The sequence below is a fragment of the Peromyscus eremicus genome, chromosome 9, assembly GCF_949786415.1.
Source record: "Peromyscus eremicus chromosome 9, PerEre_H2_v1, whole genome shotgun sequence".
Taxonomy (NCBI): Eukaryota; Metazoa; Chordata; class Mammalia; order Rodentia; family Cricetidae; genus Peromyscus; species Peromyscus eremicus.
The window spans coordinates 76905602-76920118 of NC_081425.1; the positions used below are offsets into that span (position 1 = coordinate 76905602).

General features: G+C 46.3%; 1 protein-coding gene across 1 annotated transcript in view; it reads left to right on the plus strand.

Moving 5' to 3' along the window:
• Window positions 1–14517, plus strand: part of Nid2 (nidogen 2) — a 59572-nt gene that overhangs the window by 20358 nt on the left and 24697 nt on the right. The window contains exons 5-8 of the mRNA XM_059273785.1: window positions 5344–5493; window positions 6298–6543; window positions 8353–8553; window positions 10023–10253. Of these exons, the coding sequence (XP_059129768.1) occupies window positions 5344–5493; window positions 6298–6543; window positions 8353–8553; window positions 10023–10253 (828 nt within the window). The remainder of the gene's footprint in view (window positions 1–5343; window positions 5494–6297; window positions 6544–8352; window positions 8554–10022; window positions 10254–14517) is intronic.

The following is a 14517-nucleotide window of genomic DNA, read 5'->3' on the forward strand; positions in this document are numbered from 1 at the left end:
CTCTCTCTCCTCTATATTTCTATCTAAATCTCTTATCCCTCATTCCTCAAGAGTCCCTGAGGAAAAAGTGGGAGCGGGTCCCCCACATTACATAAATTTTCTGATCACTGGAGGTACATTCTTGGAGGAACTCTAGCAGGCTGTGCACTCAACCCAGCCCTCCAGGCCCCAAAGCCTCACACCCATGGCTACGTCCAGGTTGCTAAGATTCTCCCAAACCTGTGAGGACACCCGTGTGCAGAGATTCCTTGATGGATCCCGTCCCTTGTCCAGAAGGTGGGAGGAAGGGATCCTGTTAGTGTCCTGACCACTCGTGTAAGCTGCCGCAACAACTGAAGTCTGATCAGTTTGTCACCAGCCTCATCACACACCCTGTAGATACATACAAAATGACCACTGAGACCGGAAGGGAAGACCGGCCACCGCCGTTACAAAGCAGGACATGATGGTCCTGTGTCGTCTGTCATTCTGGGAGCTGAGGAAATTTGGGGAAGAGAGTCTGCCCTGCAGTGAGAACATTGGTTCCTGTTCTTCAGGTAGCTGTACCGTGTTGTTAAAGGCACGGGTCTGCCAGGCCGCTGCGGGACAGGGACAGGTGCAGGAAACCCTGTGCGCTCCTGCGATGCGCACTATGGGACCTCCTCTCCCGAGGCTGCCCTCAGGCACGCGAAGGGCTGAGAACAAGTGCTTAAACCTTTCTGAAAAGCACGAAGATTGAAGGATGGGTCAGAACGAGTACAGAGGAGGATTTTCTGTTTTTGTTAAAAACTCCCAGTTAGGATAAGACTCAAGTACTCTGGCAATGTCCTTGCTTCATTTTCTTATATCCCCACCCCCAAGGGTATGAGAACGGTTTTTAAGAAAACATAAATGAAAAAAAAAAAAAAGTGGGATTTTACAAACCCTAGCACTAAGATGCCTTTTGCAGTTACCCAAGCTCAGATGACAAGCCAGTGACAGATTGAGCTCATTTAAACCGGGCAGCCTCGGCCCGCTGCCCGCCAGACTCAGCTGTGTAGCATTTTGACCATCTATAGTTTGTGGAGGCTGAAGCTCAGATTCCTGGCATTCCTGTAGAGCGTTGGGAAGGACTGGGTTTAAGGTGGGCTTCAGAAACAGTCCTTTTAACGATTATGTATCCAGGGTTCCTAGTATACCAACCCTCCCTGTGAAGGACAGACGATGCTGTCAGGGTGGGGATGGTTTCCGGAGCACTCCTCAGCAGCGGTCAAAGCTGGCCGTCATCTGAGTGAGTGCAGCTGCTCCTGGTTTCCCACTCTTCCCTCTCGCACACCTCACATCCATCAGCAAGACCCTGCTGGTTTTGCCTCGGGAGTCTCCTGAATGGCTGCTGTCTCGTGCTCTTCATTAGCGCTTTTCACTACCAAGGCCCTAGCTCACTGAAGTGAGCCATATTTGTTTCTTGGCTCCTGCCCAGGAGGATTTGCGCTTCAGAGCGGCTGACTGACATGTAGATCCATGGCTCGGGGAGAGTGTTTAGGAAATACTTGTTCAACTGGCGGATGAATGAAAGGAAGAAAATCGCACGAGCTGTTGGCTTTCACCAACGCATTTCCATTTTAGGCGTTAAGTGTGCAAGTGTCATCTGTGCGGGTGGGTGTGGAAGAGAGTATAAGGGAAGTAAGCTTTCCTGAGTTGGGGGCTGTTACGTAACTGAAAAGGGGTGTGTGCTTGGTTCAAGTTCAAGTCTCAAAACACAAATTTCCATAAAAATCTGAGGAGAGGGTCAGGTCAGCTAACCAGTAGGTAGTTGACCTGTCGTAGGTGTGATTCGCGTCTCACAGATTTTGCAAGAAGCCTTTTTATCAATTCCCATTCTGGGTTCTTGTTAACTTTAGAACCCTTTTCTGAGATCTGAGAGATGGTCACCATGCCTGATGACCTGAGCGTGACCCCTGGGAGTGTGATCCATGTGGGAGAAAGGGCTGATTCCCATGGGTTGTCCTCTGACACACACACACACACACACACACACACACACACACACACACACTAACTAGATAAGTATTAAGATAACCCTTTTGCATGTGTAGTCTCCTGTGAGTTACTGGACAGGCCCCGTGACTCATGCTATGATCACATCTAGTGTTTTAGTTGAATTAGCTGAGCTCTCTCATCTCTGGTCTCCTCTTCATCCTACTCTTCATTTCCTGATGAGGCTTAGAGTAACTGGGGCAGTAAGTCTTCCCAAAATAACAAACAGCAGGAATATAGCACAAATCCATCCATCACTTGCTTCGCAAGCAGAGCCATGTGTGGAAGCTGATTTTCTTTTCTTTTTCTTTCTTTCTTTTCTTTTCTTTTCTTTTTTTTTTTGGGTTTTTCGAGACAGGGTTTCTCTGTGTAGCTTTTGCACCTTTCTTGGGACTCACTTGGTAGCCCAGACTGGCCTCGAACTCACAGAGATCCGCCTGCCTCTGCCTCCCGAATGCTGGGATTAAAGGTGTGAGCCACCACCGCCCGGAGGAAGCTGGTTTTCTTCTGCTTAGACGTAACTGAATGACTCCAGGTATACCTGCATTGAATACCTTTTTGCCTTAATGCCCGAGGAGGGTGAAGAAGCTGAGTTTCAACTGCACATGCTGGGGAGTTCTGAAGTGAGGGAATACAGGTGGCGCTTGCCTGTGGTCTCCCAGAGGGACCAAAGTGACTCAGGAGCACACTTTACATGTGCACTTGTCTGAGCTGGGGAAACTTTGCTCTTCAACACACCTGAATTACACTCACATCTTTTTACTCACAGTTTTTTGTTGAGATAAGGGGCATAGCTTAATGATGAGAAAGCTCATGCTCAGTGTGTGCATGAGGCCCTGGGATCCATCTCCAAAACCACATGCATGCATGCGCACACACACACACCATCTTTAAACCAATGATAATAATAAGTTTTCTACATAGAAAGAGCCGTGCTATTCTTGTGCCTTCTTTTTCCTGCAATGACTTTTGTCACTTTTTATTTTTAAAAAAGTTAATGCTTGTCACTTTCTTGTTAAAAAAAAAAAAAAGGCCGGGCGGTGGTGGCGCACGCCTTTAATCCCAGCACTCGGGAGGCAGAGCCAGGCGGATCTCTGTGAGTTCGAGGCCAGCCTGGGCTACCAAGTGAGTCCCAGGAAAGGCGCAAAGCTACACAGAGAAACCCTGTCTCGAAAAACCAAAAAAAAAAAAAAAAAAAAAAAAAAAAAAGTTGAGTTATGCTTAATTTTTTATTTTTATCAAGCTGGAATTTCTTAGGCAAGTCACTAACTCCATTCTTACAGCTCCTCACCAGCTTTTCCCTTTAACCAAGGTGTTCTGACCCGATGAACCCTCGGCTTGCTGCTTCTCAAGGATGCACTAACTGCAAAAGGAATGCTTGTGCTGCTCCCAATATTTCTCAATAAGTCTTTTTATTTTTAATGCCTGTCTGTGCTTGGGAATGTGCGCATAAGTGTAGATGCCCAAAGAGTCCAGAAGGGGGCGGTAGATCCCGTGGAGCTGGAGTTCCTGGTGATGATGATACCACCCATGTGAGTGCTGGGAACTGAACTCGGGTCCTTACTTCACTGCCGTCTCCAGTCCCTTTCACCACTTCTCACCTGTGTGCTTTTCTCAACATGCGGCAAACACCCAGTCCCACCTTTAGCCTTAGTTGGGTACCACTGGGGAGTAGTAAGGATCCGGAGAAGGATCCTTCAGAGTTCAGTCCCAGCTGCCCACAGCCCTCGTGACTTCAGGTGGGTCACCCTAATCCTCTTGGCTTCCGTTTTCTTTATCTGGAAAACAGATTAAAAATGGCACTTGCTACCTGGGGCTCTGGTGCAAATGGAGGGTTAATGTTAAAGCAGGCGGGAGAGTGCCTGGTCTGTATCAAGCCAACTTCGATGTTATCTCTGTCACACTTGTGTTTGCTGTTGCAAGTGTTTGTGCCGGCTGCCTTGCTACACACAGGGAGCTAGCTCTTCCCATCGTCTGGTTTTCGTTCCCACCTGGAATACTCTAAGTAAATACTGAGTTTTCGGTTCCTTCCACCCACTCCTGTTCCCTTGCTTTCAGACTTAGCCCTGGAAGGCCACCACGACCTGTGTGTTCCTAGGAGTAGCCAGAGCTGGTACACACATCAGCACCAGTGGGCTAGAATGCTCTAAAAGTCTTTGCCCTTGCTGCTTTATCCGAAATCTGGTGTCTCTAGCCCACTCCGGGGGACTGGGAGGCAGAGGCGTACACAGCCACCCTGCCTCCTGGTGGCCGTGCTTGGAATTGGTGTATTGCCCAGCATCCTGGTATAAAGCACTCACCTGCCCTATGACCCGGTTCTCAGACACACTTTGGCGTTTTCTCTTACGGACAATGACATGATGGCATTGACTCCAGACTCCTCTCTTCCTTGCTTTCCTCCCTCCCTCCCTCCCTTCTCTCTCTTGCACAAATACCTCTCTTCAATGGGTAGAGTATGTGGGTGATTTGGCCAACAATCCCTGGGGCATCAACGCTTTTACTCTGGTTCACCGTAGCTTTGTAGAACATCTGTGACCATAGCCTGGGTTGTTGGAAGTGCTGGAAAGGATAAAGCCTGCAAGGACCAGGAGTTTTTTTAACTTGTTCCTTCTCGCTTTCCTCCCCAACCCTTCTGCATTTGAAGGCAAGTGTGTGTGTGCATCCTTTAAGTTTGGGTTCCTTAAGAGCCGGGCGGCGGTGGTGGTGGCGGCGGCGGCGGCGGCGGCGGCGGCGGCGGCGGCGGCGGCGGCGGCGGCGGCGGCGCACGCCTTTAGTCCCAGCACTCGAGAGGCAGAGGCAGGTGGATCTCTGTGAGTTTGAGGCCAGCCTGGTCTACAGAGTGAGATCCAGGACAGGCTCCAAAAACTACACAGAGAAACTCTTGTCTCGAAAAAAACAAAAACAAAAAGAGTTAGCTTTAGACCCTGGTTCTTAGCTGCCTCCTTTGCCTTGCTCTCAGAAGGTCCTCTCACCTCGAATCATACAAAATTGCTAGTGCTTGCCCATTTTTTTAACTCACCAAATGCGTGATTTCATCAAGCGCACTCTAATCTGCAAGCAAGGCTTGCCTTCAGGACTGCGCTCAGACCACAGTGGTGCAGTCTCAACCCAGCTCGCCAGTGTTGTAAATAAGACCCAGTTGGCAGCAATGACCTGAGCTTCTTGCCAGAAAATATAAAGCAAGTTAATCCCCCAGGCTGCATGCTATTCCCGTCTCCTCAGCCTCAAAACCCATTTGTTTATTACAGTCCAGGCTGACTTTGTGGAGCAGATGCGGTGTCTGGTGGAGCTCAGTGACGATGGTGGAACCCTTTGGCCTTTGTAACGCTTGTTTGTTTTATCTTGTAGTCTTCTCGTATAACGGTGCCAGCAGGGAAACCTGTGAACACAGTCACGGCCAGTGTTCCCGGCATGCCTTCTGCACCGACTACGCCACTGGCTTCTGCTGCCACTGCCAGTCCAGGTTTTATGGAAATGGGAAGCACTGTCTGCCAGAAGGTGATTGACAAGCTGGGGCTGCTGTATAGCGTCACCGCTTGCCTGTTTCTTGGTACAGTGTGGGCTCTGATTGGTGCTCCTTCCATCTCGGCTGTGTGAATCACAGCACTAGCCACTTGCGAGTGTTCGGTGGATGCCTGAGTAACGGATAGGTTTGGGCTGATTTCCCAGTTGGAGAATTAACTAGAAATGTGTCCACTTGGCTTATTCCTAACTCTGTAGAGCCAAAGGGGAGGGAAAAGAAGGAGGATGGGAGAGATTACAGACAGGACTGGGTCGTGGTTGGTTGGTTGGCTGGAGCATCATCGAAGGGACTTGTTAAGCTAGATGTGGTGGTACGTGCCTACAGTACTAACACTCAGGAGGAAGGCTGAAGCAGGAGCGTCGGGAGTTGAAGGCTAGCCTGGATTTCATAGTGAGCTCTAAGCTGGCATCCATAGAGATCTTTTAATTTTTTTTAATTTTTTTTTTTTTTTTTTTTTTTTTTTTGGTTTTTCGAGACAGGGTTTCTCTGTGTAGCTTTGCACCTTTCCTGGGACTCACTTGGTAGCCCAGGCTGGCCTCGAACTCACAGAGATCCGCCTGCCTCCGCCTCCCGAGTGCTGGGATTAAAGGCGTGCGCCACCACCGCCCGGCTCCATAGAGATCTTATTTCAAGAAAACCAATATCAATGACTCTAATAATAATGTTAAAGTAAGTTTTCCAAAGAGTATTAGAGAGAGTCAGGGGAGTCATTGTGCCTGTGTTCACCTGTCCCCAGCCTGATGATGGCCAACGCTGAGCGGATTGTTTCTGTCTTTCAGGGGCACCTCACCGAGTCAATGGGAAAGTGAGCGGCCACCTCCGAGTGGGTCACGCTCCTGTGCACTTCACTGACGTGGACCTACACGCTTACATCGTGGGCAATGATGGCAGAGCCTATACAGCCATCAGCCACATCCCTCAGCCGGCAGCCCAGGCCCTTCTCCCTGTCATCCCAATCGGAGGCCTGTTTGGCTGGCTCTTCGCTTTGGAGAAGCCGGGCTCTGAGAATGGCTTCAGCCTCACAGGTGAGGAGAGCGCAGATTTGGCAATCAGGGATTCAGAAGTAGCACCTGTGGAGCACCTAGAGCGCTTTTATTTCTGGAGGGGATGGTATCTCTCCCCTAACTCCACCTGCATATCCTTGACATACATAGGTCATAAGCTTTTTAAGCCGAGTCATGACTACAGAGGAGGTCATGTAACTGAATGTGGGGCTTGCTAAAAAGGTTTCTGGCTGCTCAAAAAATTTATAAGCACACAGTGAATACGGATGTTCCCGACAGCACTTGCCTGTGCTGTTCCACCCGACTCCAGAGCAGCCTTGGCTCCGAGCACACAACAGGCACTCTTTGTAAAGGCGTGCCTGGGACCGGTGTGCTCAGATTCCAGTCTATTGAAGGTTTGGAATTGCAGTGTTTTTGCTGGATGTACAAAGCTTTCGGCTCTTACAGAAACATACCGCTTTAATGATGGGTAAAGTTTTCATATTTTCAGCTGTCATCCCTCAGCGTGTAGGTATCAAGTTAGTGTAGCTTTGTGTCGTTCTCCATTAATATGTTAGATGTTAAAAACTGTTGTCTGGGTTTCAGACTTCATTTTCTTGAAAATTAGTCAATGAATTGTAGGTTGTAGGGATTAGGACATATTTTCCAACAATTACTGGAGTGTCCCTAAATGTACTTCTTCCATTTTGGACTTGTATAAAGTGGTATTTTCAGCATCAATGATTTCCTGGGATCAAAATCAGTCAACTCTGAGAAATGCTGAAGATATTCTCTCTCCTGCAGTGTGAAATATTTAACTAAGAGATAATTTTTTGAATAAAGTAAGCAAGCAAGCATGTCCATCTCAGTAGTATACAAGTTTTCTTTCATTTTTAATAAGTGGTAAATTTATATATATACCAAAGCATTGCCTTAAAATCAATTTCTTTATGGCTTGTTCTCCGTAAATGTATCCATTTCTTACACATCTGTATATCCGGGTAGAGCAGGGAGTTCTTGGGTGAAAGGGGTCCTGAGTGGAAGATGTTTAAAGGCTCTGGGAGATTGCTCTGCCTCTCAGACTTAACTGTACACAGATCGCCTTGGCTGTGGGACCGACTGGGGCTGGGGTGGAGCTGTGAGTTGCTGATGAGCCCTCAGCCGATGCCAGCACCGGTAGCTGGGACTCTCCCTCTCCTAGCCAGGGAGTGTGGATGCGGGGCGGCAGGGGTATTCCTTGGCTTCTCATATAACCACTAATAACCCACATTTCCTTTCTTGCACACAAAGCTGTGTGCTGTGAGAAGAGTTCATGTTGTACTTTTACTCAAGGTTTAAACGAAATCTTGGGCCAAAAGTAGCTAAAATATATACAGTATGCAAAGTTAAGCTTGAATTTTGGAAAAACATTGTTTTACAGTATGAGAGTGTCTGTATTATATTACATAGGACATACGTGACTGATGTATTCGTGGTTTATCTGAAATTGAAATTTAACTGGGTATCCTGGTTTCTGTGTGATTTGCTCACCCGGCAACCTCAGAGAGAAGTTCTGAGTTACCTCTTACAAAATACAGACTTCCATAGAGAGACCAGGGCAGGAATTGAGACTCTGAGAACTTTGGGAGAGCAGAGGGTCTGCAGGTGGCACTGAGGCTGGGCATAGCATACTCTCCTTACGTACCATCTCCAACGGGGTCCGTGAGGAGGACATGCACACTAGTGGCTAGCTGCTTGAGGCCACGCCCCTTCCATGATAGGCAGGCACTCGACCACCCACGCCCTAGCCAGTTCTCAGAGTGATTTGAGCAAGACCTCGTCACCCACTCGCTGATCTTCTGTCCCCTGCAGGTGCTACTTTTGTCCATGACGTGGAAGTTACTTTTTTCCCTGGAGAAGAGAGGGTTCATATCACTCAAACTGCTGAGGGGCTTGACCCAGAGAACTATTTGAGCATTAAGACCAACATCGAAGGCCAGGTGCCCTTCATCCCGGAGAATTTCACAGCCCACATTGCTCCGTACAAAGAGCTTTATCATCACAGGGACTCAGGTATGTGTGTTTCCAGGGCTGTAAAATGGACATGGTGTCTGCCCCAGGAGATAGTGACTAGGCTTAAATGAATAGTCATCGTGGAATGTCCTGGAACACAAAATGACGTTGATAGAATTTTGTTCTTGTGTTTTAGGAAGTATACACTGTGTAGGTGAGCAGAGTAATGACTCCTATGCACAAGAATGTTAATAATCTTTGCACATTATTTTCTGATAGTAATAACTGATAAGACACTGCCATCTCAGGCATGGACTATCTTGGCGATTAGAATTTATGATTGTCCTGTAACTGTCTCAGCTGATGGTTTTAGTTTACTTTAAAAGTCATACAAAGATGCTTTGCAGTGTTATGAAACAGACCTGGGATTTGGAGTCTGTGGTGATATAAGACAACTGTTACATCTATAGGAGTCAACATATGAATTCATTCACATCCTGGATTTGCCATTTAAAGTCTATGGGGGAAAAAAATCACTGGGAAGCCTATTTTCTCATCTTTTAGCATGAAAATAAAAACATCTTTTCTGACTGCCTAATACAGTTGATAAATTTCATAAGGTGTGATGCCTGCAGCCTGGGGGCTGCATCCGTCCCAGGGTAGCTGTAAATATAGCCTGGCATATTTGTAGATGATAGTGTCTTGTCACAATGTCCAAAGGCTGGACGTGTTTATATGCAGTGCCGGCTGCACGCCAGACGCTCCAGTGGTCAGGGTCGTCGTTTTGCAGTTGGTGGTCTGGCTTGAGCGGCACCTGTTCTGTGTACCCAGCTTCCAGTGTGAGAGCTGGACACAGGGAAAAGATTGGAACACAGACCTTAACAGTGACCAGAATACACTGGAGCCAATCCTGGCACAATTCCCAGCCAGAGAGGAACAACCTTTTCCTCTGCTGGTGCCTTGCCAGCTCACCAAAGTGCAGAGCATTTGGGGGGGGGGGGATTCCCTTTGTGGAGTGTGTCTCAGATCTTGAGACACGCTGAATTCCAGTTACAGCTCCTCCACATCCCTGCCCCGCATCTGTGGCTTCTGCACACAGTCAGTGCCTATCTTGCACGGCTATGAGAAGCAACCCAGGTAGTGTGTAGACAGCTCTCGGCACGGCAGCTCTCCGCACGCCGGCAGCTCTCAGCACGCCATCACATCTCAGCACGCCGGCACATCTCAGCACGCCGGCACATCATAACGCTTGTTCTGAGTGTGTGATGATGGTCGCAGTTCATAATGCTTGTTCTTAGTGCAGCAGTTGTGGGCCCTTCTCCTCAGCAGTGTGGCTTTGAACCCACTCAAGTTCAAGGGCTATAGGTCCTTCCTTGCAAGCTTCCTGTAGAACCTTGGGGAGTTCTCAAGGGAACCTGTTCCAAGAATGGGGTAAAAAACTTATAGGAAAACAAATACATCAAACATGAACATTTCTGTTTTCAGTATTTTAAAAATTGACCAGTTTGCCTGTAAACTGTTCATTACAGCTGTGACCTCCTCCAGTTCCAGAAGTTTCTCTCTCACTTCTGGTTCTATCAACCAAACATGGTCCTACCACGTAGACCAGAACATCACTTACCAGGCATGCAGGCATGCCCCCAGACACCTGGCCATCCCTGCCACCCAGCAGCTGACTGTGGACCGGGCTTTTGCTTTGTACAGTGAGGATGAGGGTGTGCTGAGGTTTGCTGTGACCAATCAGATTGGCCCCGTCGAAGGTATGTATATTTATTTTTGATGGGCAAAAATCACATCCTTTCTTAGAAGCAGGCAAACAGTTCTGGTGTGTGTGAGTAAAGTTCAGTGTGTGTCAGATATAAAAGTCAATAAAGCAGGGCCCCATGTAGACAGGCAGATGACATGTTTACAATCATTCAACACAAATCTTAGTTATTACTGTGTATGATGGATGCGTGTTGTGGTATGTATGCATGTGAAGCTCAGAGAACAACTTTGTGAATCCGTTCTGCTCTTTTTCATGAGTTCTGGGCATTGAATTCAGTTGCTAGGCTTTGTCAGCACAGGGTTTTACCCACTGAGCCAGCCTCTCAGATTGCTCTTTTTTTTTTTTTTTTTTTTTTTTTTTTTAAACTACTGGATCAAACAGGAAAATAAGTCTTTTAAATGGGTGATGTTGGGACAACTGTCCAAATGCAAAAGAATGAAGTGAGACCCCTATCTCACCTCAGACATAAACAAAACCCAACTCAAAGTGGACCAAAGACCTAAATGTAAAGGCTAACCTTTTATATGTACTCAAGGCTTTTTCTTCAGATGGCCAAGCTATTTTGGGAGGTTCCAGAAACTTCAGGAGAAGAGCACTAGCTGGAAGAAGTAGATTATGGGGCCATAACCTCATGGGTTATATCTTGTCCTGTCTTCTCCACTCATGAGCAGCCTCTGCCAGTTACTACTGCTGTCACGGTCTGCCTTACCACAATCAGAAGCAACAGCGTCAGGACTGTAGACTGCAACCTGAGCTAGACTATATCTCTTCTTTCAGAAGTTCTTTCTGTATTTTGTGACAGTGATGATAATACTAACCCAGCAACATTATTCAAAATAGACAGCAGGGAGAAGCAACCTAGATGACCATCAACTAATAAACACATATAAAACAGTCCTAAAGCTACACAATAGAATATTATTTAGTCATAAAAAGGTAAGAAGTACTCATTCATCCTACAGCATGGATGACATTGGACAGCATCATGCTAAATGAAAGAAGCCGGTGACTAAGGGCAGCATAATGCATGATTCCATGTACATAGGATGTCCACATGGGCAATACTGGGATACTGAGGAGACTAATGGTTGTTCATGGACAAGAGGAGATAGACAAAGGTATATATGTCACTTAAGAGTGTAGAGTTTCTTCTTAGAGTGATGAATGTCCTAGTAATCGGTCATCGTGGTAGTTGTGCAGCTCTGGCTGTCATGAAAATCGTTTAGTTTTGCCCTTCAAGTGGATGGATTGTGTGTCCCAGGTTTTGCATGTCAACTGAAGGAAACTGGTGGAAGTGACTTAGTGGTTCACATTCCTTGGCCCTCCCTGTGCAGATAGCAATGTTCTGTGCCCATCAAAGCAATCGAGCACAGCAGAACCCTAGATGTGGAAGCCGGTCTCAGGAGGCAGCAGACTGGGTGATTCCAGCTGTAACACTGGAGGCGGTATAGTCACAAGAGCAGTGATTGCCGGGCATCCAGGTGGAGGGGGGATAGATGGGCGAGAAGGACCTTTTTAGGTTGGTGAAGCCGTGGTGCACGGGCCTCTGATAGGAGATTATATGTTCTTATGTGTGTGCTATTCAAAACCTGTATGCTTGCAAGCAGAGTGAGCCCTGGTGTGTGTGTGTGTGTGTGTGTGTGTGTGTGTGTGTGTGTGTGTCCAGAAACATCAGATCTACTGGAGCTGGAGTTCCTGGCAGCTTGTGACCTGACTGATGTGGGTGGCAGGAACCGAACTCCAGTCCTCTGGAAGAGCAGCAAGGGCTTTTAACCGCTGAGCCATCTCTCCAGTCCAAGCCCTATTACTTAAAATTGTATTTTGCTGTTGCTTTTTTTTTTTAAAACTCTTTACTAGTTCTTTTAGGGGACTACCACCTAGCTCCTAAATAAATCACACACAGAGACTTATTATTTCTTATAAATGCCCGGCCTTAGCCAGCTTTCTTTAACTTAAATTATTTCATCTACCTTTTGCCTCTGGGCTTTTTCCTTTTCTTACTTCAGTATATCTTACTTTCACTCTTAGTCCATGGCTGGCTGTGTGGCTCAGTGGGTAGCCCCTTGTTTCCTTCTCTCCTTCTCCTTTATCCTCTTCCCAGATTTTTTCTCCTATTTATTCTCTCTGCCTGCCAGCCCCATCTGTCCTTTCTCTCTGCCCAGCTATTGGCCACTGAGCTCTTTATTAGATTAATCAGATGTTTTGGACAGGCACAGTAACACGGCTTCACAGAGTTAAACAAATGCAACGTAAAAGAATACGACACACCTTTGCATCATTAAACAAATGTTCCACAGCATAAGCAAATGAAACACATCCTAAAATAATATTCCACAACAGTATTTATTTTTGTTTTTAAACAATTATACAAATTAGTAGGTTTATTATGGCATTTTCATACAGATTTTTGTTTTTGTTGTCCTGTATCCACAACCCCCCTCCCATATGTGCACCTATATAAAAATTAAAATCTAGGCTCTTTATATGAGAGAAAACAATTTGGTAATCCATTTTTCTGCAGATGTCACAATTTCTGTTTTCTTAATGACTAAATAAGAGCCCATTGTATATAGGAACCACATATTCTTTATCCATTCGTCTATTAATGGACAAAAACATGGTGTGCAAGCTCTCTATGGTGGGACTTCTGTGTCCTGTGGAGTAACTCTCCATGAATTCCATGGACTTTAGTCACTGACTACTGCCACAGTAGTACACGTTAGGGCATCTGTGTGACTGAGGTCGGAGATATGAGGATATAGAAATCATTCTTAGCAAGTTCTCTGTAAACCTGCCTCTTCCTCAAAAGCTATTTTACAAACATGTCCTAGACAAGCTGTGATGAGCCTGCAAAGGAAGTTGACAAAAAAAAAAATCAAGGTGACGTTTGAATTCTCTAAACCAAAACATCATGCTTTCCCCTAGGGCGAGAGGCATGTGAAGAGAAAAGGACTGCCTCCCACACTCAGTCGCTGTTAGCACTGTGAGCCCAGAGTCGCATCTGTGAGAGGCGACTGAGAATTCTGGGCTCTGCCGCTGGAGCTGAAGGCCCCTTATGCCTCTGTAGATTCAATACGGGTGTTGGCTCAGCCATACAGTAGCAGCGGAGGAAGGTGACAGGGCCTTGGTTGAAAGGAGAAGCCCAAGTTTGTTAGCTTGGTTGCTTTGGATATAGGAAACTGGTCCAAACATATAGGATGATATAGAATGCTGGTCTAAGCATTGGGCAGCCAAAGATGACATTACAGTGTAGTAAATTAATGCATGAAGATGCCACTTGATTTTTTTTGTTATGGAATATTACTTTAACTATGTAAAAATGTTATATTTGTTTATGCTGCATTTGTTTCATTATGTAAAGATGTGTTGCTGTTTTACCTTGCCTGCCTAAGGCACCTGATTGGTCTAATGAAAAGCTGAACTGCCAATAGCTAGGCAGCAGAGGGATGGACGGGGCTGGCAGGCAGAGAGAGTAAGTAGGAGGAATCTAGGCTTGAGAGAAGAGAAGGAGAGAACAAGGGAGATGCCTGGGGCCAGCCAGTCAGACACGGAGTAGGACAGACAGAGTGAAAGAAAGGTGAAAAGACCCCAGGCAAAACATAGATGAAGAGAAACAGGTTCGTACAAATTACAAGAGCTAGCAAGAAACAAGCATAAGATAAGGCCGAGCATTCATAACTAATAATAAATCTCCATGTCATGATTTGGGAGCTGGTCGGCGGCCCAAAAGAAAGCCTCCTACAATTTTTAGAGCAGCATGTAAAGCAAGAAGGAAGAGTCTAGTTGCATTTCATAAGGAGAGAGATAAAGGCACCTTTGGAATACAACCCCCTCTCCAAGATATCCAGTTCTGCCCTTTGTAGATGGAGGCATCAGGTGTGTAAGAAGAGCCATTGAAGTACCTTAGAGTAGCAGTTCTCAACCTGTGGGTCACATCGAATATCCTGCATATCAGATATTTACATTACAATTCATAACAGTAGCAAAATTATAGTTATGAAGTAGTAACGAAGTAATTTTACGATTAGGGGTCACCATAACATGAGGAGCCATATTAAAGGGTTGCAGCATTAGGGAGGTTGAGAACCATTGTATTAGAGGATGAACCACCAATGCCGTAGAGTCCCTGGAATCATTTAGGGCAACAGTTTGTCTTTGGGTCTCTTCTTACCAAATGAGAGCAAGATAGCAAAAGACACCAATTACTAGTAGTTTTATAAGGTTCCTTCCCACCCAGACAAATAATATTTAATAAA